The following is a 23641-nucleotide window of genomic DNA, read 5'->3' on the forward strand; positions in this document are numbered from 1 at the left end:
TGTTTTATATGTTAAAATGGATATGTTATATGGATATCTTTTAGTAGGCTTGCTGCGATTTGTCCAATTTTTTATAAAACATAAAGTTACCAAAATGCTGCCCGTTGTTGAGCAAAAGTTAAGCGATTTCTTCATATGTACGTGAGCATAGTCCAGAAAACTTACGTGGCATCCATGACAACCAGATGGTTATCTATTCCACCCCACAGATCTGGAGGTGCGACAGCGCTTGGTGCTCTGCTGCTTCACATTTTTGGCGATCATCAATGCCTACACAATGCGCTTGTGTTTGGACTTTTCGCTCAACCGAATCGTCTTGGAATGCGGTGGTCACAGGGTGGACCACGCTCCTCAGGTACTGAATCCAAAGGCGCTGCCCAACTGGCGCTTTGAACTGGCCATGGCACTGAATCGGACGGAATATCAGCTGAGAGGCAGGCTGAAAGCGGGAAAGGAGCAGCCAGAACCCAACCAGATGAGCCACAATAGACCGCGGAATAGAGATCCTGTCCCCGCCAATCCTCCTGTTCAAGAGAACGCTCAAGAACGATTAAGTTGCTCCGAGCTGTGGTCTCGTCAAACCCAATCCCTTGTGGTGATGGCCTTCTACGCCGGCTATGTGCTCACCCATGTTCCGGGCGGCCGTCTGGCGGAGAGGTATGGCGGAAAGTGGGTCCTCGGTGTGGCCATACTCACGTCGGCGGTGCTGACCCTACTAACTCCCACTGCTGTTCGCCAAGGCGGTCCGTATGCCCTGGTTGCTGTCCGCCTGTTGGTCGGTATTTGTGAGGGCCCCTGCTTTCCGGCCGTGTGTGCACTCCTGGCTCAGTGGGTTCCCGAACAAGAGCGCGGCATGCTGGCCAGTTGCGTTCTCAGTGGCGGTGAGATCGGCATCACGATGCTCCAGTTGGTCAGCGGTTTGGTTATGACGGAGCAGGACTGGCCCGTGTTCTTCTATCTGGTCGGCGGAGGCGCCGTGGCATGGTTCCTGGGATTCGTAAGTCTATATCTAGGCCAAATTCAAGTTCATCTAGCTTAAGCCAATTTGTTTCCCAGACCTTGGTTTGCTATAGTACTCCGGACCACTGTCCGTTCATTCAGAGCGCGGAAAGGGAATACATAAGGTGCAATACCAGCACCTCCCAATTGTTGACCACTAACGGAGGAAGAGCGGATATGGAAGGGGAAGATGGATATGAAGACGAGGATTGGGAGCACCGAAGAGAAGTGGAAGCGACGTGTAACGCTGCTCCATGGAGGAGCATGTTGACCAGCACGCCGCTCTGGGCACTGGTTTCCACCTCCATGCAGCAAGAATTCCAACAGAAATTGCCCCAGGAGCTGCAAACTGCGCTAGAGGAAGTAAGAGCACGTGGCACCAGTTTCTCGGAACTGACCACCATCATCGAAACAGTAGCCCCTTACGTTGGAAACTGGGTGGCTTCACTAGGCACAGGGCGGCTGAGCGATGTGCTGATCGAGCAGCAGATTCTCACTCGCACTCAGACGCGCCGCCTCATGTCCTGGTTGGTCTTCCTATGTGGATCCATGTACATGCTGCAAATCAAGACGAGCGGAGCACGAATCTGGAGTGTTCTGGGCATGGGAGCCTACTATGCGAGCATCAAGCTGCTACCGCTGGATATGAGTCCCAACTATGCTGGCACTTTGATGGGCATTTCGGGCGGAATGGGCGCCCTTCCGGCACTTCTGATGCCCTATCTGGAGCAACTGGAGACCGACTACAAGCTGGTGAGCAGTGTGAGGACCGCCATGTGGGTAATCGGCGCCAGCTACATATCCGGCGATGTACAGGCGTTCAACCAACCGGAACTGGAGCCACAATGAGGAGACTTGCTTGTTGTTAGTTTAATCTTACGCTTAACCATAAGCTACTGGATTTGTCTTAGTGGATTCCTTAGGCAACAGATTCTACATTACATATGTACCATAATACATGACAATTTCTATGCTAAAGCTAGGAGCATAAACGTAAACAAGCTTTATATATATATAAATAACAGGTATGGTCGATATTAACTTAATTAGAGTAGGACTGCGCTGGTGGTCGTCTCGCTAAATGCTCCGTGCTCGCTCTCATTTTTCCTTGGGCTATCAATCCCAACGCACCGGTTCCATACTCTATGCAACGCCCTGGGGCATTAATCCGGATTGGGCCATTGCCGACACCGAGTTCATGTCGATACCCAGCTTTTTGGTGACGTTGATTTGGGCCACTGCCGCGTTGCGCAGCGAGTAAACGTGCACCAACTCCGCCTGGCTCTTGGCATAAAGCAGTGCCTTTTCAAAGAGCTCGACGGCCCGTTTAAGTTGCGCCCGCTGCACTTCGACAGTTCCGAGTGTCTCGTAGGCCAGCTCGCATTTGGGATCTACCTCGATCGCCTTGTTGAGCAGCTGGACGGCCATCTCAATGTCTCCGCGCCACTGAAGCACCATGATGGCTTGGTGAACGATAAGTGCGGGATTCGTTGGCGCCAATTTCATGGCCTTCTCGTAGTATTCTTGCGCCTGGGGAAACTGTTGCTGATCGGCCAACACCTGAGCCATCAAACTGTAACACTCCACGCAGCTCGGGAACCGGTCGATGGCATTTTGGAAGGTGTGCATTACGCTCTCCAAGCGCCGTTGGTCGCCGGCCAGGAGGGATAGTCGGTACTCGGCATAGCACTTCTGGACGAGGGCGATGGCGTGGTCGGGTGCAATGCGCACCGCCTTTTCGAACTCGGCCAAGGCGGGCTCGATCTGCTCCAGCAGCAGAAGGATCTGAGCGCGCTGGTGGTACACATCTGGGTTCTCTGGGTTCAGGCGTTCCGCCTCATCAAAATCGGCTAGACCCTTTTCACGCTGATCCAGCTGGATGAAAAGAGCTGCTCGCTTTATGTAGGCATATGCACGCAAATTGGGATCAGCATCGGCTGCAGTAAACCATTGAATGGTTTAAATAATAATTAATTCATTAAATTGTAAAAATTCTTACCATTGGCTAGAATAGCATCAAAGTCCTGTTGGCTTTCTGCATAGGAGCCGCAAAGCAGATGGAAAGTTCCCCGCAAAAGCAGAGCCTCCACTTTGTACTGCGCTTCGGCCTCGGAGGATTCGATCTCTTCGGTGCAGGCGGGAATGATCTCCTCGTACTTCTCCTTGAGGAAAGCGCGGTGGGCGCGCAGGAAACCCTTTGTGGGTGCGTCGGATTCAGAGGGGACTGGGACTTCCATGGTCTGTAGCGGATCCGCGATGAAGGAACGCGTGTAAGTGTTTACGAAGCAAGCCGACGGTACAATAGCCACCCGATTGCGCATACCCTTCTCGGCGTCCACTCGGCCGGTCTCCTTGAGCACACGGTCAGCGAACATGATGGTTGTATTGTTCTGGAACATCTCCAGGATACAGGTGGCAGTAACATCGTCCAGGCACTCGTTCATATTGTTGGTGGCCTCGTGAGCACGGGCACGACGGTAGTATGCCTTGGCATAGCGAGGATTGAACTCCAGCGAGGCGGTGCAGTCCTCCTTGACCTTGGACCACTTCTTGAGCATTTCGTAAGAAGCGGCGCGGTTCTGGTAGAATATGGCCATGTCAGTGCGGTGCTCCTTGGGACACTTGTCGATGGCCTTGTCATAGAATATGATGGCCTCATCGTACTTTCCATTCCGGTAACAGTTGTTGCCCTCCGTCTTGTAGTTGTTGGCTTCCTTCAGAGGCGACAGCTTCTCGCCCAGCTCGGCGGACTTCTGATTGCGTTCCAGCTCCTTGTCCGGTGCGGTGCCATCCAGGGATATGGCCTGCTTCTCGATCTTGGCCTTTGGTCGCTTCTTGTCCCCGTCGACCCCTTTGGGGGCAGCCGTCCAGCGCTTCACCGCGTAGGTGCCCAGTCCGATAGCCAAGGGAGTGCCAAGGATGAGCGCCAGCTGCCACTTTGTCAGCTTCACTGAGCCAATGTTCAGAGTCATCGCCATCGTGCTGGTCTCCTTGAACTCAGGATGTGTATTATGTGTGATGAACTGCAACAAAATGAGTTGAATCAGTTTGGGTTCCACCGCAAATTGTGTAATACTCTGGCTTATCGCTCGGCGCCTTTTGAGCCCGCTAAATGCCGGGCGGGGGCACGTTTCTGCAGTGCCTAACCCCCAACCCAATTGATTTTTCACACCCCCAACTGCCCGGCAAGTGACGCACTGCATCCAGCGAACGGAACTTACACTTGTTTTGAACTTAACACTGCTGTGAATTTGGCAAATATGAAACGTTGTTCGTTCTATTTTCAGTTAGAACTCGAGAAACTTAGATTCTATTGTACATCAGCCTGCTGAGCACACGACATCGAAAAACGATAGGTTTCGATAGGTATGGAGTAATAACGGCGCTGGGAATGCTCATTGCAAAAGAAGAAGAGCAGTTCATAAAAGTTAATTTTGTGATTAGGTGTTTCAATTTAGTATTGACAATATTCATCTGAGTCGGTAATGTGCTTAAATTAAACGTATTTATGTTGATTCCGGGCCTAAAAAATGCACGAGGATGAGTTTTTTTTTTAAATTAATTAACATCTTTATTTAATATTATTCAGGAACAGGTCAATTAAAGCCTTTAACCTAAATGTTGTCTTAAGTAAATAATCTCTTAATTATAAAATATAATTTGTTTTCATCTTAATATATAGGAATAGGTCAAATTTCGAGTAGTGAGGTTTCAGGTAAATAATATATTCATACTATCATCTTAGAAGCAGCCCAAAATGTCTTCTTTTGAGTCTGCGAATTGGGATAGCCCCCTGTAATCTCCGGGCGAGACGATTACGGTGGGCAGTTAGTCGATCGTTGTATCTGCTTGAGAAGAACGAGATTTGGTCTTCAACAAGGCTCAGGTTTAAATCATTGTGAAGCGTTTGGCCGCTAACGAACCAGTCACAGCCAGTGATTTGTCTTAATGTTTTGTTCTGGACGGTTTGGAATCGTTTTCGGTGGGACGCAGCCGCCACTCCCCAAATTTGGATGCCGTATCTCCAAGTAGGTGCGATAATTTGCTGATAAATCTGACGCTTGCATCTTAAAGGTAGTTTGCTTTTCTTATTTAGCATCCAGAATAGTTGGTTACGCTTTAGGTTGCACATTTTGACGACTCTGGCAATATGATCTCGGAAGGTTAGGCGTTTGTCCAGTGTGAGGCCTAGGTATTTCGCCTTAGTTGCTTGCTCTATGTCCACATTATTAATGTGTACCGCAGGAGTTGTTTTACGGCGTAACGTAAAGCAAACGTTTACGCATTTGCTTTCGTTAATTTTGATGTTGTTCGCCATGGCCCATTTCTCGAATTCGTTGAGATAAGTTTGCAGCATTTGTGACGACTCGGTCTCACTGTTCGAGGAGCTGAGAAAGCAGACGTCGTCAGCGAAGCTGGCCAGCAGCATTTTGCTGTTGTCATTGGTCATTTCATAATAGCTTGGCTTGGGGATGTCTGCTGTATAGATGGAGTAAAGTATCGGTCCTAAGACGCTTCCTTGAGGTACGCCAGCTGCAATGGCAACATTTACAGAGGTTGCGTCTCTGGACTGGACGCAAAACTCTCTGTTTGTGAGAAACGATCTGATGAGCTCAAACAGGTTGGCTGGCAGCGCTGTTTTGACTTTGGCTAGTAGTAATTTTTAAAATAGTGAATTTAAACTTTAGTTAAATTAAATCTTGGATCTTTTGAATCTCACCTTTACAATCTATCAATCCCAAACAGTAAGGCTGAGTTCTTAAATTTTTAAACCCGTTTCATCTGCACGGGCCTTCATTAATTTAAATTTTATAGCGCGGTACTATACACTTACCCGCTGCTGTACCCTAGACACTTTCTATCAGCTGTTGCTTGCCAGTCACACATAACCGTATGTTTCACTCCCCATCAATACTTAAAATACAAATAAATTTGTAAAATTACAATCAATGTATTTAAAAGTAATTCACTAGAATACGAAACCAGTCTAAGTGGGGATCTCTGGATCCACTGCAGTGGAAGGGTCGGTTTCCGTAACAAAGATCTTGTCCAGATTCTCCAGCTTCACCAGTCCCTGGGTATCGGCATAGTGCATGAGATCACATATTGTGGGCGACTCAACGACCAGGATGTACTGGCACGTCTTCGGCTCAACAAGGTACATGGATACAGCGGTGCCGCTGTTGGTCACAGGTGTGCAGGTCAACTTCACGTCCACTTCGCGGGGCTTTCCAATCTGCTCGCAGTGGGTTCCCTTTCCATAATGGTGCCAGATGGACGTCGTAAAGCCGTGACGACGTACTCCCTTATCCGGGTTGGCGTTGGACCACGCGCGATGCTCCTCCTCTGAGAAGTAGCCAAGAAAGAGCTCCACTTCACTGGTCTTGTCCTTGTGGAACTGACGCACATGACGCCCGTAGCAGAACTCGTACTTCCACCAGCCATTGCCCTAAAAAAAGGAGTAATAATAAGCCAAAAGCATGGGTCAGCTGTATGTTATTCGTACCCCAGTTAGGCAGTTCTTGCCCGAAATAAAGTCCTTAATGGGCGTCAAGTCAGTGATGGGTATTGGTCCTGTTCCAGAGGCTGCTTTAGACAGCAGAAGCTGCTGATAGTCTCCACCTGCCTCCAGTTCACCATTAGTGAAGTACTTGACTATGAATTTGGAAACCAGTAAGTCCGCCTCGGATTCTTCCCATTCATTCAGCTCCGATCGCAGCATGCTCAGTGGTCTGTGCGGCTCCGATTCGGAGTTGAAACATTGTATGGACAGTTCCTTGGTCTCTTCGGCATGAAAGCCGCGAATTGCGCACAGCGTCGAGGAAAGGATAATGGCCTCGTAATTACACGAGGATGTCTCCTTAAAGGAGTAGATATCGTCCTTGCCATGGGGATAGCACACATAGCGCACCATTGTGGTTCGGGGGGCGTTGATTATATCGCACATGGTGCCATCGTTGAATTCCATCTCAAAGTATGGATACCGCGTGTTGTCGATCTTGAGGCTCTTGTATTTCGGCTTAACGCCCGCCTTGAGGTCGGCTTCCCAGGATTTTGTCAGTGTTTCCATCTTGTCATCGGTCCATTTACCCAGGTAGTACTCCTGGAACTTGACGTTCTTTCCCTCGCGCTCCTCGTGATACTGACGCACATGGTGGCCATGACAGATCTCGTAGGACCAGTAGGCCTCGATGCGGTACGCGCAGGTCAAGGCAGAGAAAATGGGTTGCAGCAATGTAATTGGAGCTATGAAAATTAAAAGGATGTATGGATGTATCATCCAAGAGGATACAAGTTTCAATGCCAATTTCTTACACAACTCCGGCTTGTCGGACTTTTCCTCCTCCTTCTGGTGCTCCAAAGTCGGAATCAGGCACTCGTACTTCTCCTTATCCGGTGTGTAGAATGTTCGTAGCTGATTGCCCAAGTCCTGAACACCAGTTTTTAAGACATTTGTTTATGTTTGTATTAATCAATTTGTACTCACTGGTTGTCCAATTAACTCCGGCACTTCGAAATCTATTTTATACAAAATTGAATCGTCAAAATCTTTGGCTTCGTGGGACGCCGCTGCAATTATCAAATTCAGCAGCAATGCTGTTCTCGCAACTATCACGTAGGATTTTGCCATTTTCGTGCTTAAAGTAGCGATTCCTTTACATGAGTATTTTCGTGACAATATACAAATAATTGCAAACGCTACGTGTTGTTTTTCTCAAAAAAATAAGGAACAGATGTTGACTGTCGCCGTGGCACTGTGAATGGTGACTGCGAAAGAAGAAGACAATCGGCTGGTCTGCATGAGCATTTCAGCTTGAAAATAGCTAGATATGGAAAATTACCGTTGCAGCCGACAGCACTGAATAATGAATTGAATTTAGACTCTTTGAGATCTCATTTTCGCATTTAAATCTAGTTATTGTAATATTTACAATAAACAAAATGTCTAATAAAATCACTTAAATATAACTAAATAAATTTCAAAATATATACGTGTTTATTGTAGGCTAAATGGTCTGCATTAGGGCCTTTAATTGACTCTTAAAAATATCTGTATGAAAATTCCTTGTACATGATCACAAATTTAACTAACGTGGCTTCTTCCAACAAATTAAACGCAGCTCCGAGTTTATCTTCAACATTATTATATTTTCCTTAACAAATATCGCATATGGTAGTCAGTTCCCTATCTCATTTCCACCGGAGGCGTATCCGTTTTCGCCGTGGACCATCCGAGCTCCTTGTCCTTGTCATGATCCACTGGCACCTTGTCGATGGCATCCAGTATGAACTGGAGGGAGTGCGCCGTCCGTGGCAGCCACTCCATGATGCGGGAAGTGGTCGAAACGGGCGGTGTCGCTGCATCGCCGTCGTCCACGAAATCCGCATCTCCGCCGGACAAAGAACGTACTCCGCCCAGATAATCCGTGTAATCATAGTCACTGGTTAGCGGATTCACCTTGGAATAGTAAATGGCAGCGAACGTCGAGTAGATGATCAGCAGAGCTGTGCCCACCTATAAGTTAAATATTTAAAACATATGTATTACACATTACACCTATGTTTCCTCCGCTCTTTATATCCACTCACCTGAAAGACGGCCCAGAACTTGTAGGAGCCCTCCGTGATGACGAAATCGTAGTATCCCTTGAGAGGATCACCCTTGATATAGCGACCCTCGCCCACATCCATGTCCGCCTTCTCCTCCGCGTCGGCATCGCGTCTTTGGCGCAGTCCACGCACAGATCTCAGATTTCCCTTTTCGCCCTTGAGTGCCGACACTTTGGTGGCTGGAGCCGAAGGTGTGACTGTCTCAACTTTCTCCACTGTCTTCTGCGGCTGTTCCTTAACCTCGTCTTCCTCTTCCTCCTCCTCATTAGAGGCTTCTGGAGCAGCGGTCGTCGTAGACTTGGTAGCCCTAGTTGTCGTTGTGGTCGGCTTTTTGTTCTGGTTCTTTTTGTTACCCTCCATACGCGGTGGCTTCTTGGAGTTTATCCTGGTCTTTTGTTGCTGCTGCTGCTGCTGCTGCTGCTGCTGACGCAGTTGCTCCTTCTCGGCCTTCTTCGCCGCCTGCTCCAGGCGGAACTTCTCCGTGCTCTGCTGATGGCGTTCGCTGACCGCGTTCCAAGCACCCATCAGTGCCTGGTATAGATCCCAGATCTGCTTGAGGCTCTTCAGCACGGTGACCAAAGTGGATTCACTCTGAACTTGAACAACTGCATTGTCGGAGACGGGCTGCGATTGCTTGGCCAACTCGGTTTCCGGATGAGGACGCGGCTGGAAGCCCATGGGGTAATCGTACATCTCATCGTAGGCGGGATAAGGCGATCTGTAGAAATTCATAGAACTTAGTGGCTTAAAAATGAAAGCTTATATCCCCAATTATGAGTTTACTAACATCAAATACCCTCTTCAACATTAGAAGTGTATTTCCTCGTTTTAAAACTCTAAGTCTGGGACATGTATCCATCAGCTCATCCAACACCAATGACCCAGATCTAGTTTGATGATGTATTTCTCACCTATTGGGCGATGAAGGCGCCTGGAGCTTCCGATTGTTGCCCTCCGCCGCGGGATGAGTAGCCACTGGAGCTGGCTGCTGCTGTTTGTGCGCCCAAGGGGCGTAGAAGGAATCGTAGGGACGTGCCTGATGGGCCCGGCCCTCGTCCGTGCCTTCCCTATCATAGAAGCGATCCTCCTCCTCCGACTCTTGCTTAGACTCTGCACTTGGATAGCGTTCGGGTCCGTAGTCATCGGCCACATCGTAGTACGGATCCTGCTCGTAGGAATCCTCGCGACTCTGCGGCGGACCGTAGGCATCCTGGCGTTGTCCCAACACCGGTGAATCCATGCTCTCTGCATTCACCACCACCGCCTGCTGCTCCTCGTAGAAGTTTCTGCCCTGCTGCGATGCGGATGCACTCGGATTGGTAGCATTTCCGGCATCCCTAGCAATTCGCTCCACCGTGGCAATTTCCGTATCATTTTCGGCACCGGCCCTAAAGTGATTCCACATGCGCGTGAGGATCAGGAGATCGCTTTCCCCACCGGCGTTGCTCTGTGCCCGTCCAGCTTCGATCACGGCCACCGCCGTTAAGGTGGTGGCAAAGAGTAGGAACGTAATCACCAGAAACCAAATGGGTGAGAGGCGTCGCGGTGGCTTCGCCGGCATTTTTTCGTAGGAAGACATTATCCGTTTGGCACTATTGTTTCTATTGTTCAGAATCCTGTTCAGCACACACCGCACGGCCAGTTGGCTCGGAGTTAAGTCGACAACTAACCGAAGATCCCCAAATGCTGCTCCAGAAAAACTCCGCCCGGCGATGGTGCTAATGGCGACGTTTTGGGTATCTAGAACATCCGTAGTCCGTCCGTAGTGTCTCGTTGAAAGGTGCTAATCCGTGGGCCGCGTGCATCATCGTTATTGGGCCAGTGCTCCAGTTTCGACGGTTTAACGGTTCATCCGCCACCAAGTGCCGCGGCAATTAGCACCATCTCCATATCTCCATGTAGCTACCAGTACTACGATCCCATGCGATGCTGGCTGGGTTCCATCTCCATTCATTTATGCATAATCCCTGATTTTGTTGTTTGCCACAAATTCGTTTTTTTTCGCGGTGAAAGTGTGCAATATGATTCTCTTCCCAGAAGAAGATGTGCTGTGGAATTTAGGAAGTCGTAATTGGAATGGCTCCACGTCGGTGGAGCACAGAGCTCCAGGCCTGTGGAGTGGCCCCCATCGGGGTCCATCGTCTGTCGTGTGCCACGCGAAGATCACGATCTAGGAAGCTTGCATACATGCCCATAGTTAGACACTGATCGTGGCAAGCGTGCCACTTTCATTATAGACTCCAAAAGAAATCCATTACTACAATTAATATGCCTTTGGTCAACAATAATGGTGTGTTTGTACATGGGTGAGATCTTCTTAACGATAAAATAAAATAAATAACTAATTACCAACCAATTAAGAACTATATTCTTATTCTTTGTAAGCTTTGTAGTTCATATCTCAGAAAAGAAAGCCAATATTCACAGTGTTATACTTTAACTCATGAGTAAATGAAAGAATGTAAAATAACTACATTTACAATGTTAGTATTTCCATTTAAGTTGCTGTTTAGTTGTGCTAAAGTAATACATTTCACTTCGAATACGTATATTTAATTCACTAATTCATTGCTTCGCACTATACATTACCTTCCATATATATATATATTTACAATGTACATACATATGTATGTACATATAAATAACTATAGATTTCTATATCTTACTAAACTACTAATGCGTCATATGTTTACCGGCAAAACGCAGCGTGTAAAACTAGTTTCGTTGCCCCCAAAATTGTTTACTCATTTTTTAGACCTTTGCTTGTTTTCCTCCACAAGGCTCTGATTGTAAATTTGGTTGTTGATATTGCTTTGTTTGAAACGGCCGCGATAATTTTTATCGCTCAATTGTGTTTAATTTTTGTGTTAATGTTTTATAATTTGTATTGCCAATTTCTTTAATTTAGAATCCAGCAGACAAACGATTCTAATACACTTTTTAATTGCAATATATCAGCAATGTTAACATTTTCTTATTAAAAAAAAAAACAGATATTTCATCACCTCTTTGTTCGACGTTTTGGAGACCAACTTTTTAGAAAGATCAATGATTCATACAAAGTGCAATTTTGATAGAGATAAGCCATATTTATGACTAACCACCAAATGCTTATTTACACAGACATGTCTTGGAATTTCGATTGTCAAAAAGTTTGAACGTTTTCATTAATATTCAGCATAGCTATAGCAAAACCACCTGATCGAGTCTATTTTATTGTTTACCAAATATCAACAACGCAATTTAAAAAGCCGGTAAATAAAGAGAGAGAGCGAGAGAGAAGAGAATTCCATTAGAGTGGACCTTTCTGGAAAAGTTTGTTCGTTTTATTTTTGTATGTGTGCTTGTTGCTGCGTTTGTGCTTGTTTGTTTGTGAGTGGAAAATAACGTAGCTTTTGTAATTTTAAACACCAAATGTAAAAATACTCTTTGGTATGGAAAGGCATAAAAAGCTGTCCAATATTCATTAATGCAACCTCACACGCAAATTACAACCGGAAGAAATATAGCTTGCATATGTGTGTGTAAGTTTATTTACCTGTGTAACTGCTGAACTTTCAATGGAAGGTCTCGGGAATATTTCCGTTTGTAAACTTAATGTCAAGCTGAATGTATGTATATTTATGCATGTATGTACATACATATGTTTTCCTTTTTGTCGATCGCTATAAACAAAGAAAAAAGTCGACTGCAACTGCATTCGCGATAATCGCGGAGCTGAGTGCAAATGAGTTCAACTAAAAGGCTATAAATATGCGCACCAGCGCACCAACGGCATTGGAAAGCATTGGAAGAGCTCTCTTCTCTTGCTTGAAAAGGTGCGCTGCAAATGCAAATGAAAGTAAGAAGACTGACCATTGGATTCAGTTTTGGTTTTCTCTTTATTTTATAAGTAATACCTAAATCAAACTTCATAATTTGAAACGCTCTAATGCTTAGCAACTAAAACTTGCAAGTCTGAATTAGTTTAGGAATATATTAGAAGCTAAGAGTAGTGTTGTTTTTTTTTGTGTTTGTGAAATTATAAGCGAAATAAAATTATTATAACGTTCACAAAGTTTAGCGCCGCATGAAAAGCCAATGCACAACACAAATGCAATGTGTATTTCCAGCTGGCTTTTGTTTTTCTTTCTTTCCTTCCAGCAAAGTTGCTGCTGTTTTCTTCTTCTTATTCTGCTTCTCTCCTTTGCTTTCCTTTTAAATTCGAAGATTTCGTTTCTCCTTTCAACGTGTCCCCGTTACTTCTTTTTCTCCTGCTCCACCGCCCCCGTCGATGCCCTGCATCAGTTCTTGCAGGCGGCGGCCTTCTTGTTGTTGTTGTTGGTGTTCATCAGCTTGGTCAAAATCTTGCGGGAATGACCGGAGGGATCGAAGTGATTGGTGTGCTCATTAGCCTCCCTCTTGTTGCGCTGCTTGCCGCTGTGTCCGGAAAAGATGTGCTTGTCATGGTCGAAGTTGTAGTGCTCGTACTCATCGAAGTGGGCCTCAGACATAATGGCGATTTAAAGTTGCAAAACTAACTGCGTTCTTGGCTGATTCTCTGCTTTTTTTTTTCTCTGCAAATTTGCAGGCTGCTTTCCGGATTTCTTTACTGCTTTTTTTTGGTTCACTTTTCGCTGAGTTGCGAACGGAATTGAATTTTTTTCGGCCGAGCAGCGGCTTTTATAGGCGGCAAAGCTTTTTGTTGCGCATCAAAAGCTCGCTCTCCGCCAGAGTTGCCGGATTTTGCTTAAGAAACTACTAGAAAGGCATTAAATTGTTGTTTACCCATAGTTAATAAACTTATTTAATTTTGTCAGTACTTTCTATTTAATTTTACCCTAATAGCTTTACTCATTTTTATGTAAAACTGCTTTTCCTGATTAAAATTCATAGTCACTCACGCTGACAACCCTTTTGTGCTCAAGAGAGCGCCTTCTTAACAATTTTTGCTGCGCAATTTAATTTTTTGCTGTTTACAAAGTGCGCGGTAAACAAAAAAAAAAAAACAGAAATCGGCAAACATATTATTTTGCCTCGTCCATTTATTTTAATAATTAAATTTTCAGAATACACACGTCTCCCCGAGTGTTATGTAACAGCCGCCCACCTTGGCCCTCAATAAAAGACCCCCAAAGTGCAGTTACCCTGCATTTGATTATTTGTGTATGTAATAAACATAGAATTAAATGCAGCATAAGTTCTGGATGATCCCCAAATACACTGCTCAAAATAAGTTTTTTTTGAGAACTCAGAAATATTTTTTAAATAAAACGTAATAGATTCAGAAACAATTTTGTATAATATTAAAATTTAGAAAATATTTTTGAATAGAAAACCAACTATGTATATCTACAACTTACTGCCTATAATGGATATTTATTTTGGTGCATTAGAACCTGATTGGTTGACCCAGTTCCCTCCCACCAGCAACGCATTTGTTTATTTTTGAAAAGCGAAGAGCTTTTAGTTTGTTTTGGTTTATTGGATTTTATATAAACAAATGTTACGCAGCCTTTTGGCGTTGATAAGGTGCTAACTATCGCTCTAGTTAGTCATTTGGCTGGTATTCGTTCTGAAAGTTCGTCTGGAAACGACGCAATAGATCGTAGTCACCTTCTTAGATAAGATAGAACGGTCTCAACAATGTTGTGTTAAGAACCTGCCACAATATACCTCTTTATTTACTGTTCGTTTATAGAAAATCCATCTTGAAATTTCTCGATTCTTCTTTTTTTACGGCTTCAAAGTTTACCGTGAATATTCTAGATACAATTTTGTAATTTTGGAATTCAATACATGAGATCCCTCTACTCAATTTTTCTAAATTTACTGATACAGTTACTTATTTACCAATTATAATAAATATTAACAACTGACATTTGCTTTAAAACGATACTTTTTCGGTAGCTCAAATATGTACATATATGAAAGTTGGTTTTCACAAATCTCTTGTTAAATATGTAGGTTTCAGTAGTAAACTTCCGTTTAGCTCCTATTCAATCTTGGGCAGTAGTGTTTTCAGTCGCTTGTCAGGATTTACATTCCTTTTAGTCTTGCTCTTAACATCCTTTGGTTTCTTCTTGGGTGACGTGTCGATCACGGGAAGATCAAAGTCATCGGGAAAGCTACTATCCACCGTTTCCGAGAGCTCCAATTGCACCGCCTTCTCCGTGTGAACCCGCTGCACGTGCTCTTTCATTTTGTCGGAGCGATGGCTACTGAATCCACACAGCTGGCACTTGTAGCGGTTCGGACCATTCTCCGTGTGCTTCAAGGCGTGACGCTTGAGGTTTTTGCTCTGGCTGAACTTGCAGCCGCAGATCTCGCAAATGAAATCACGACCCTGCTTGTGCGTTTCAATGTGCAGTTTGAGGTTCTCCTTGCGATTGGCTCGATGCTTGCAGCCCGTAACTGTGCACGCAAAGAATTCCCCGGTGTGCAGTAGTTTGTGGGACTTGAGGGCCTTCATGTGGGTGGTGCTGTAGCCGCAGACGTCGCAGAGCATTTGCTTCTCGGGATTGTGGACCAGGATGTGGTTGCTCAGGCCCTGCTTCCACTTGAAGCCCTTGCCGCAATGGGGGCAAATGTGCGGCGTCTCCGTGGAATGCTTGGGCTGGTGGACGAGCAGCGCAGCTCGGGTGTTAAAGCGGATGCCGCACTGCAAGCAAAAGAAGGGCTTACGCAGATCACCGGAGTGCCGGCGGAGGTGAGTGTCGTATTCCCGCCAGTCCAGGAAGCCCACTTCGCACAGCGAGCAGGTCAAATGGGACGGCTCACAGCTGCCCATGTGTTCGATCATTTTCTGCACCTGGTAGCACTTGTAGTCACAGCCAATGCAGTAGTTCACTTTGCTGCTGGACTTTACCGCTCGCGGATTCTTAAGCTTTAAGGAAAAGGCGAATATAAGATACAGAAGTGGCTCTATGGCATATTATCCACCTTGAAGTAACTCTGTCGATTCTCGAACACAGCCTCCGCTTTCTTAGCTTGCTCTGGATTTGATTGCGGCTCTCCAGGTGCTGTGATCTCTGTGGCTTCCTTTTCCTCGCCCAAGGGCTGCAACTGGTAGAGATTCAGTAGTTCTGTGACAGCCAGGATTTGCGCTAGCTCCCGAAAGTGCAGCTCGTGCTCCTTGGACACGGAAACCAAGTCCTCGTAGAAGAAGTCCACAATTGTGTGCAGGCATTGGGTGCAGCTGAAATTCCGGATGGTGATCTTCAGCGGATTGTGAATGGAGAACTGCTGCTGCTTCTGATTGGTGTTGATGAACTGGCTCTGCGCAGCCAGCACGCAGAAATGGACGCTCAAGCTGAGGGAATCATCCGAATCCAGTTCGAGGAGCAGGTCACAGAACTGTCCGGTTCTCCGCTGGTTGTTCAGGTAATTCGATACCTTGGAGTGCAGCGGCTGGTGCAGAGTGGGTATGGATTGCATTGCCGGTGCGTGCAGCATTTCTGCAGCTTAGTTAATGCAAACACTCGATATAAACAAAATAAACAAATGTTTCTCTAGTGCAGCTGTTCAGCAGTGTGACCAGCAAGCGGTACGATGTATTAAAATACTGACTAGTATTTTTCGTCCGTTACTTTAAAATGGGAATTTGAAATAATTTTTAAGTTTTGGTTGTATTTATAAAGGCACTTAAAGTACATTTAAAACAAGTTAGAGAAACTTTATTTTAAAAAAGTGCACGATACAATAGTTTGATTTACAAATTTGACGCTTCAGTTAAACTTTACAGAACATAAAACACACATAGCAGGAATTGAGTTGTTTATTTAAATTTTGACACTCAATTATCAGCGGCTTACAGGGAAAGTGGAAGAGTTAAACAAATAATAGGTCCCCTTTAATAAGCTCTGCTCAGTTCTGGTCGCGCATTTGAGCTTCAGTTGAGAGGCGACGTTGGATTCGGAATGTCAGAAACGGACAGATCGGTCGCAGTTTGCATTAATTTATTAGTCGGTGCGGAGTTTAATCAAATCATAACGCATCCATTGTTTAGCTTCCTATAGGAAATACGCTTGCTTAACCTCCGGACATTTATTTATTGTGTTCCGAGTTACCAGTTACCAAAGGCCAACGAACATTACATTACACTGCCAATTAAAGTCGAGTGCGAATAAATATGTTTCTATAATAGGCACATTGCTGAGAATCTCATCCCACCCACCCACTATTGTTCAAATTTCTTATCGGATTCGGATCGCGGTCAAATGTTCTGTTTACGCAGTCATTGTAAATGCTAAAACCTAATCCTCCGGTTAGCAAAGTCTAATTACCCGGAATCCCAAAGTAAATAGAAATTTAGCTTAAGTTACACAGACATTTCTCGCCAAGCTCGCCCGTGTCGGTTTCCCATTTTCCCTTATTACTGGAGCCCCATAAAAAGCATACACTTAGATAAGATCTACCTGTGCCACCTTAGTTGGGGTCTGGGTCGCAGCTCACTGAGTGTGGAGCTCTCGACGCGAACGGTTGATGCGATCTCTGATGATCTGATCTCTCGGGGTGTCGTGTTTATATTACTGCTCTGATTCCGAAACGCCGATTAGCGTCAGTTGCAATCACCGCGTATCAGCAGGGTAATTCAATCAGAGCGATATGGTGGGAAAAGTTGTACGCCTTGCGCTGCTGATGCTCCTTGCCGCCTGGACGGAGGAGGGCCAGGCACAGACCGAATCCTACGAGAATCCCAACACGCTCAAGCTGTGGCTGACCATCAGTGCCCGCAAGCGCTTCCTGGAGGTCTCGTGGAGCAATGCGCCGGCGAACAAGGGTGACCAAGTGCTCGTGACGAGGGAGGATGCACTCAGCTTCCAAACCCAGCTCCTGCGCAAACACACTCAGCTGGCGGCCTTTCCCAGCGAGGAGGGAAGTGGCTCCGGCGATGGGTCTCCCAGCTACGTGCCCATCAGTGGATTCACTGCGAGACCGGATACCAAGACGGCCACCCGTAAGGTGGAGCAGGAGTACTGGGTGGCCAATGGAGGAGCCACCGAGGTTGTGGCTGCCATTCAGCCAAGCCAGGGCCTGACGACCCAGTGGTTCACCACGGGATTACCCTTTGATTATGCCTTGTCCCAGAATGTGACGGTGCAGACTGACTGCTACGGATTCTGGGCCAGCTACATCAATGCACAGGGCAGTATCCTGGCCAAAACCTGCCTCAGAGTATTCCCTCGTTGGATGAACGATCTGAAGTCCAAGATAGGAGAGATGCGCCTGCGAGATCTCTTCATTCCTGGCACCCACGACTCCGGCTCATATCGTCCCAACTTTGATCCGCTTCTGCGAGAAAGTCTGGTGACCAAGTATGCTCTCACCCAGGACGACGACATCCGGGGGCAGTTGATGCACGGAGTCCGCTACTTGGACATACGCGTGGGTTACTACCGGAACTCGCCCGACCCGTTCTTCATCTATCACGGGATCACAAAACAACGTCCACTGCAGGAAGTGATCAATCAGGTTCGGGACTTTGTCTACGAAACCAACGAGATTGTCATTTTTGGACTCAAGGAGTTCCCAGTGGGTAAGGATCGCAGCCCTATTTAGTTATACCCACTTATTGGAGCACTATATATTTCGTTTTGCTTTAGGTTTTGGGAAAGGGCTTGGAGTTCACCGCCTGCTCATCAGCTACTTGCGGGATCAGTTCCACGATCTGATAGCCCATCCTTCGCTGACTTGGAGCGCATCCCTGCGGGACATTTGGGCCCGGAAGCAGAACGTCTTCCTCGCCTACGACCATGAGGGCATGGTGGAGGAGTTCCCTGATGTCCTGTTCGGGTCCGTGGAGCAGCGCTGGGGAAACAAGCAGACGTGGGCCAAACTGGAGACCTACTTGCGCAACATCAATGACTTCGATGTGTCGTAAGTGGAGCTACACCTAAATGATAAGATAGAACATCAATTGGTTTTTACTCCCACAGTCGGTTCTCCAGTCGCCCGGTGTCCGATATGGCGGAGCTGACCCCGGAGACCTGGGACGTCATTCTGGACAAGATCGGTGGACTGCGCAAGATGGCCGATAACGTGAATTGGCGTATCTCCCAGTTGTACCGGAATGAACTGGGCACGAATGCGAATATAGTTGCGGCGGATTTCATAAGGGGCACTACTCTTGTGGAAACGGCTATTGAGTATAACGCCCGTAAGATTTATATGTAGATAGGGATCATAGATTCGTAGAAGTCAAAGTAACGAGTTTGCAATAATACATTTATTTGCTAAGCGGTTAAGTTAAACATTAATATGCTCCTTATTGTACTGCTGTGTAGCTTCCCTAAACATGTCACATTTTGTAGTTTGTTCCCATATAAGCGCTTTCAATCGCTTCCTCATTTGGTTAAAAAAGGAAATCGGATTGTTGTAAAGTAAGTAAGCTTTAGTGGGAAGTAGGCCAAAAAGGCTGGGGTTTTGTAAAACCTGTTAACTGAGGGGCTATCTGAAATAAATACGAACGTACGATAAAACTAAATTCTAATATATGCCAATTTCGTGGTGAGGAATGCTAAAATATCATACAAACGGGACAGGGGACTACTCAAAACTGTTAAAGATTTAACAAGTTTTCAGTGTTTTCGAATATCAATTTTGAGTGTTTTTGCACTAAATGCACGAGTTTAACCGTGTGGTACATATGTATGTATGTAGGCCTAGTTAATCGCCTCATTCGATTCGATAATGGTGGTATTGAAGACGGCCCGGCAAATCTCCACCACGGAATTGGACAGCCGTCCGTAGCATTTGGGCTTGTTTTTCCAGGCGATGAAGGCGTAGTAGAACGGAATGCCAGCCAGGGTTATGCCGATGCCAATCAGCAGATTTTGCGGCTCCTCCAGATTCGGCAGCAGTACGAGTGTCACGCAGCTCACCATGAAGATAATGGGCAGCGCAATATGGACTTTAATGGGTCTGGGCAAGTCGGGCCTGGAATGAATACACATTGGGTTACTCAATCTTACTGAACAACAAGTGCATTGGATTACCCACCTCTTGTGCCGGAGCCACAACATCCCGGCTATGCTGGCCACCACTGAGAGCCAGAGCACTGAGCTGAAGTAGTTGATCAACTGGTAGACGTTATCCGTGAGCAGCATGAGCAGAGACATCAGACACTGTGGGAAAATGTGGTAATATCAGTACACAATTCTTGTGTAAACTGCAAAATGCTGGTGCCAACTCACTGTGAAAATCAGGGAGGGAATGGGAGTCTGTTGCTTCACATGGAACAGCTGGAAAAACTTGGGCAAATGCCCCTCCTGAGCTCCAGTGGCGAACAGACGCGCCGAGGTGAAGAGCACTCCGTTGACGCCTCCAAATGTGCTCAGTGCCACGAAAATGGGCACCATGAAGGCCAGCGGTCCGAACACACGGTTTCCAAAGGTCACTGCCACGGCCAGTGAACTGAGCATCTCCGGTTTGTTCACCACGGCGAAGTAGGCCAAATTAACCAGAACATAGATGCCCGTGACCAGGGGCATGGCTATCCAAATGGCACGCGGCAGGTTCCTGCAGAATGAGAAAACAAAGAGGGAGATTAGATTTATACATTTATATATAATAATAAATACCACTAATATATACTATAGACAAATAAATGGTCATGTCATGCTATTGATATATATCTATATCTATCTTACATCCACATGTTTTGTTCATAATGAAAGTCTGGTTAAAAATTCTATCTTTACCACGGGTAATGACTAATAAGCTGCGGATGCATTAAGGGTGAATCACTATTTCAGATTGATGTTCAATTCGAAAATAAAACATTAACAAGTTTTCAGAAAATCGTTTTGGATGTCCGACAATACAGAAAAATCTAGCTTATACCCGAAAATACATAATATGTTTGTAATAACTAAAAACATTAGAACTATAACTAATCCAAGGGCTTTCTGGAAATTAGAATAAAGATTCCGCATGCCCTTTACTTTAAATTTCTTTCTGTGTGATGAAGAACGTGCTGTTCAGCGAGAAAGCCACTTGGCTGAGGAGGAGCTGTAGCACTTAAATTGATTGCAAATTGAATTCGTTAGGGATGAGGCAGCATCCCACCCACCGGGCGGTATTCGGGGAGCCATGACATCAAGGACGCTCAACAAGTTTCCACTTGTTGCTGCCTGCGCATGACGCAAAAGGAATGAATAAGAGGAACAAATAAGACCGACCCACACCACTTTGGCAGCCATTTGTCTTTGTCACCAGCACTCACTTGTATGGATCCTGCAGCTCCTCCGTCACAAAGTTCAAGTAGTTCCAGCCGCCAAAGGCAAACAGACCGGAATAGAAGGCGTAGCCAATGTTGCGGGTAGTGTAGATGCCCTCCCATGGATGGCTGAAGTTCTCCAACTCGCCAGTGGCCATGTAGTACAGTCCGGCTAGGATAATCATGATGAGGGCCAGCAGCTTGCCCACCGTGAACACATCCTGCACCTTCATGGACACCTTCACAGACAGGCAATTAATTGTGGTGAGCAGAGCTGGGAATAATTTTAATTATTTAATGGTGAGACGATGGTTTAACTTACTACTTACTCAGACATATGGCAGCCAGCAGTTTCACCGCATTCTGTGGAGGATCGCATTCCGGGAAGAATGGCTTGACCGCATAGTGGGCAAAAGTTAGAGCCACAATGGTCTGAAAACAAAGTACGCAAACTGTAAATCCTATATTCTATTTGTTTCTATTGGAGAAAGCTGTTCTCCTCGTAATTGAATTCAATTCCGGTCGAAGGTAGCCGCCCCTTAATAAATTTCTATTGATTTGCATCAACAACCCATTCAACCCATCCATCAATCAAGACAAATAAACATTCCGTAATTCAATTGATAAGCCTTCGGAACTGACCTGCGTGGTTGGCCGGATGATGAGCAGTGCGATCCAGAGCCGCAGGAATCCCACCAGCGGCCCAAAGGACACCAGCAGATAGGCGTAATCCCCGCCAGATCTGGTGATGCATGTTCCCAGTTCCGCGTAGCAAAGAGCTCCGATTGTCGACAAAATGCCGCAGGTCAGCCAAATCAAGAGGGAGCTTCCCACGGATCTGAAATACAATTCATTGAAGTCAAAATGGGTAAACAAACAATTTAGGTGTATGTATGTATATAAACAAATATGGTTAAGAAATGCATGTGCAAGCCATTAAAATCTCTTTTTAAATTTAAAGTTCAGATCTCTTAATTTCTTAGTATAAGAATTATTTGCCTATATTTTTAAGTAATAATAATAAAACATCATGTAATTAAGCAAAATATAAATAAACAACGAGTGCAGAATTAACATTTAACATTTGAATATAATATTTCCAGACATTAAATTATTAATTTAACTTCCTGAAACTTTTCGCAGCCGCCTTAAGTTTATGACGCACGCCTTTTTCGTGCCGCTTATCAATAATTTAAATGTTTGGCGCGCCTTATTGACGTTATTCTTGTAACTGGAGGCAATTCGCTAAAAAAAAAAAAAAAAGAAACACTTTAAAGCTGACGCAATATGTGCGCTGAATTTCAAGGGTGAATCTTCGAGGAAAATCGAGAACTAATAAATGTATCTTAATTGGCGCTAAAGGAATGTTTGCGACAATCTATCCATTAATTAACAGTTAAATTGACCTTTTTGTGAATAAATTGAATTAAGGAGTATGTGTATACAGTACACATGCATTTGTGGGCAAATCACCATCTTGCCGCCCCCGCCCCACTCACTCGGTGTAGAGAAAGACTCCCGTGGGAGCGATGAAGATGCCCGATCCGATGATGGTGCCCACTATAATGGCCACTCCATTAATGAGTGTTAGCTTCCGCTTGAGGACAATCTTCTCCTCTCCATCGCCGGGCTGTTCTGAGGCGGCGCATCCATTTGTGGGCTCGACCAGGCTGGTGGTCACTCCATTGGCATATCTGTCCGTCATGTTGGCTGGACTGTGGGATTCTGCTTATCCTCTAGTGCCGAATATCGCACATCGCCACTGGAATGAGATGCAAATGTTTAAGTACTTCAGCCTTTACTATCAGTATCAGCAAATGAGGCTTTGGCACGTGTTGCGCAAATTGTAAACAAATGCTAGTGTTTTTGTTATTTTTAGTTGCTAATTGCTATTGAAGACCCGTTTTTTGCTTTGCTGGCACCAAAACCAAAGGTAATCTCCCACTGTCAGACATAAACTTTAATTATGTTCGGTGACACCAGCACTATCTTCGATTCACAGCATGGAGCTTTAAAGTAGTGTGATTTGGGGTTGGCGTGATGTGCGTAGCTTCCTATTAGGGAGCTCCATTTTCATGGTGACGCCTTTGCCGCGTGCCAATTTTCACGATTTCGTCATCACCTTACGACGCGTGGCAATGAAATTTGCAATTGCAGAGTTGCAGTTTTTCTGCCAATTTCGCTACTCGTTTTTCGGCTTCTCGTTATTCGCAAGGTTTTGGAATGCAGTTTAGCTGATTAATTTGGTTTATCTAGCCCCATCGACTGCGCACGCAAAACACGATTTATTTTACCTCGAGCGCGCGACACAACAAAACCGCTTCGACTGCGAACAGCGACTGTGCGTTGGCATCGAGACCGGCATTTTCATACTAAAATTAACGCAATGTCCAATTTCCACCCTAAAAAGTGAGAGTAAGATATGGAGAGAGCGAGAGAGTAGAGAGAGAGAGTATGCGCCATATGTGGGTGTATGTTGAGTGTCTGCTGTGCGTGTGTGTAATTCGTCGGGCAGTTCCAGCTCTTTGAAGAACTTTTTCATCAATAATTCATCAGTAATTCCAAAAACGACGCTGGTATCATATGCGTGTTAATCATATGTTATGTTTTTATGACTGAAGGAATTTTTTTCAGCATTCTTTTTTTATTCTTATAATAAGTTTTGATTTTTTAAATCAATTTTCAATTTGATGTTGAAAGGTTACTTACAAATAAATATACTTGAAAGGAATCCCCTTGAATACTAGTTATAAATAAATTAATCGAAATGCACAACTATTAAGTTTTGTTTTAAGTTAAATATTATTTTGTAAAACAAATTTCCGCCTGAAT

General features: G+C 45.4%; 8 protein-coding genes across 10 annotated transcripts; 2 read left to right on the forward strand and 6 right to left on the reverse strand.

The window, feature by feature from the left end:
- Nucleotides 1-60: 60 nt before the first annotated feature.
- On the forward strand, nucleotides 61-2018 carry LOC120456110 (putative inorganic phosphate cotransporter). The gene is made up of 3 exons (XM_039642728.1): nucleotides 61-137; nucleotides 210-997; nucleotides 1057-2018. Exons 1-3 carry the CDS (start codon nucleotides 95-97, stop codon nucleotides 1846-1848), a joined length of 1623 nt encoding a protein of 540 aa, XP_039498662.1. The 5' UTR covers nucleotides 61-94; the 3' UTR covers nucleotides 1849-2018.
- On the reverse strand, nucleotides 1965-4379 carry LOC120456104 (mitochondrial import receptor subunit TOM70). Its single transcript, XM_039642714.1, has 3 exons — nucleotides 4221-4379; nucleotides 2999-4022; nucleotides 1965-2936 (listed from the first exon to the last, which is right to left on the reverse strand). Exons 2-3 carry the CDS (start codon nucleotides 3975-3977, stop codon nucleotides 2143-2145), a joined length of 1773 nt encoding a protein of 590 aa, XP_039498648.1. The 5' UTR covers nucleotides 3978-4022; nucleotides 4221-4379; the 3' UTR covers nucleotides 1965-2142.
- Nucleotides 4380-5930: 1551 nt separating this feature from the next.
- Nucleotides 5931-7754, reverse strand: LOC120458145 (endoplasmic reticulum lectin 1). Its single transcript, XM_039645691.2, has 4 exons — nucleotides 7487-7754; nucleotides 7315-7429; nucleotides 6506-7245; nucleotides 5931-6448 (listed from the first exon to the last, which is right to left on the reverse strand). The coding sequence occupies exons 1-4, from the start codon at nucleotides 7628-7630 to the stop codon at nucleotides 5987-5989; spliced, it is 1461 nt and encodes a 486-aa protein (XP_039501625.1). The 5' UTR covers nucleotides 7631-7754; the 3' UTR covers nucleotides 5931-5986.
- Nucleotides 7755-8124: 370 nt separating this feature from the next.
- Nucleotides 8125-12357, reverse strand: LOC120458225. Of its 2 annotated transcripts, none has more exons than XM_039645806.2 (4): nucleotides 12149-12357; nucleotides 9522-10658; nucleotides 8590-9328; nucleotides 8125-8515 (listed from the first exon to the last, which is right to left on the reverse strand). In XM_039645806.2, the coding sequence occupies exons 2-4, from the start codon at nucleotides 10187-10189 to the stop codon at nucleotides 8186-8188; spliced, it is 1737 nt and encodes a 578-aa protein (XP_039501740.1). In that variant the 5' UTR covers nucleotides 10190-10658; nucleotides 12149-12357; the 3' UTR covers nucleotides 8125-8185. The 2 variants fall into 2 exon arrangements, with proteins under 2 accessions (XP_039501740.1, XP_039501741.1); XM_039645807.2 differs by having other exon boundaries at nucleotides 11616-12357.
- A 115-nt stretch (nucleotides 12358-12472) lies between these two features.
- LOC120458226 (nuclear protein 1) lies at nucleotides 12473-13260 on the reverse strand. Its single transcript, XM_039645808.2, has one exon. It carries the CDS (start codon nucleotides 13101-13103, stop codon nucleotides 12894-12896), a length of 210 nt encoding a protein of 69 aa, XP_039501742.1. The 5' UTR covers nucleotides 13104-13260; the 3' UTR covers nucleotides 12473-12893.
- A 1215-nt stretch (nucleotides 13261-14475) lies between these two features.
- Nucleotides 14476-16113, reverse strand: LOC120443818 (zinc finger protein OZF). Its single transcript, XM_039623160.1, has 2 exons — nucleotides 15532-16113; nucleotides 14476-15475 (listed from the first exon to the last, which is right to left on the reverse strand). Exons 1-2 carry the CDS (start codon nucleotides 16042-16044, stop codon nucleotides 14585-14587), a joined length of 1404 nt encoding a protein of 467 aa, XP_039479094.1. The 5' UTR covers nucleotides 16045-16113; the 3' UTR covers nucleotides 14476-14584.
- A 383-nt stretch (nucleotides 16114-16496) lies between these two features.
- Nucleotides 16497-19075, forward strand: LOC120443817 (PI-PLC X domain-containing protein 1). Its single transcript, XM_039623159.1, has 3 exons — nucleotides 16497-18127; nucleotides 18195-18468; nucleotides 18528-19075. The coding sequence occupies exons 1-3, from the start codon at nucleotides 17197-17199 to the stop codon at nucleotides 18763-18765; spliced, it is 1443 nt and encodes a 480-aa protein (XP_039479093.1). The 5' UTR covers nucleotides 16497-17196; the 3' UTR covers nucleotides 18766-19075.
- On the reverse strand, nucleotides 18796-23206 carry LOC120443816 (large neutral amino acids transporter small subunit 1). Of its 2 annotated transcripts, none has more exons than XM_039623157.2 (8): nucleotides 23104-23206; nucleotides 22309-22571; nucleotides 21452-21647; nucleotides 21139-21241; nucleotides 20816-21083; nucleotides 19785-20109; nucleotides 19591-19715; nucleotides 18796-19527 (listed from the first exon to the last, which is right to left on the reverse strand). In XM_039623157.2, exons 2-8 carry the CDS (start codon nucleotides 22512-22514, stop codon nucleotides 19254-19256), a joined length of 1497 nt encoding a protein of 498 aa, XP_039479091.1. In that variant the 5' UTR covers nucleotides 22515-22571; nucleotides 23104-23206; the 3' UTR covers nucleotides 18796-19253. The 2 variants fall into 2 exon arrangements, with proteins under 2 accessions (XP_039479091.1, XP_039479092.1); XM_039623158.2 differs by lacking the exon at nucleotides 23104-23206 and adding an exon at nucleotides 22932-23070.
- Between the last annotated feature and the right edge of the window lie 435 nt (nucleotides 23207-23641).

The sequence above is a fragment of the Drosophila santomea genome, chromosome 2L, assembly GCF_016746245.2.
Source record: "Drosophila santomea strain STO CAGO 1482 chromosome 2L, Prin_Dsan_1.1, whole genome shotgun sequence".
NCBI classification, from domain to species: Eukaryota; Metazoa; Arthropoda; class Insecta; order Diptera; family Drosophilidae; genus Drosophila; species Drosophila santomea.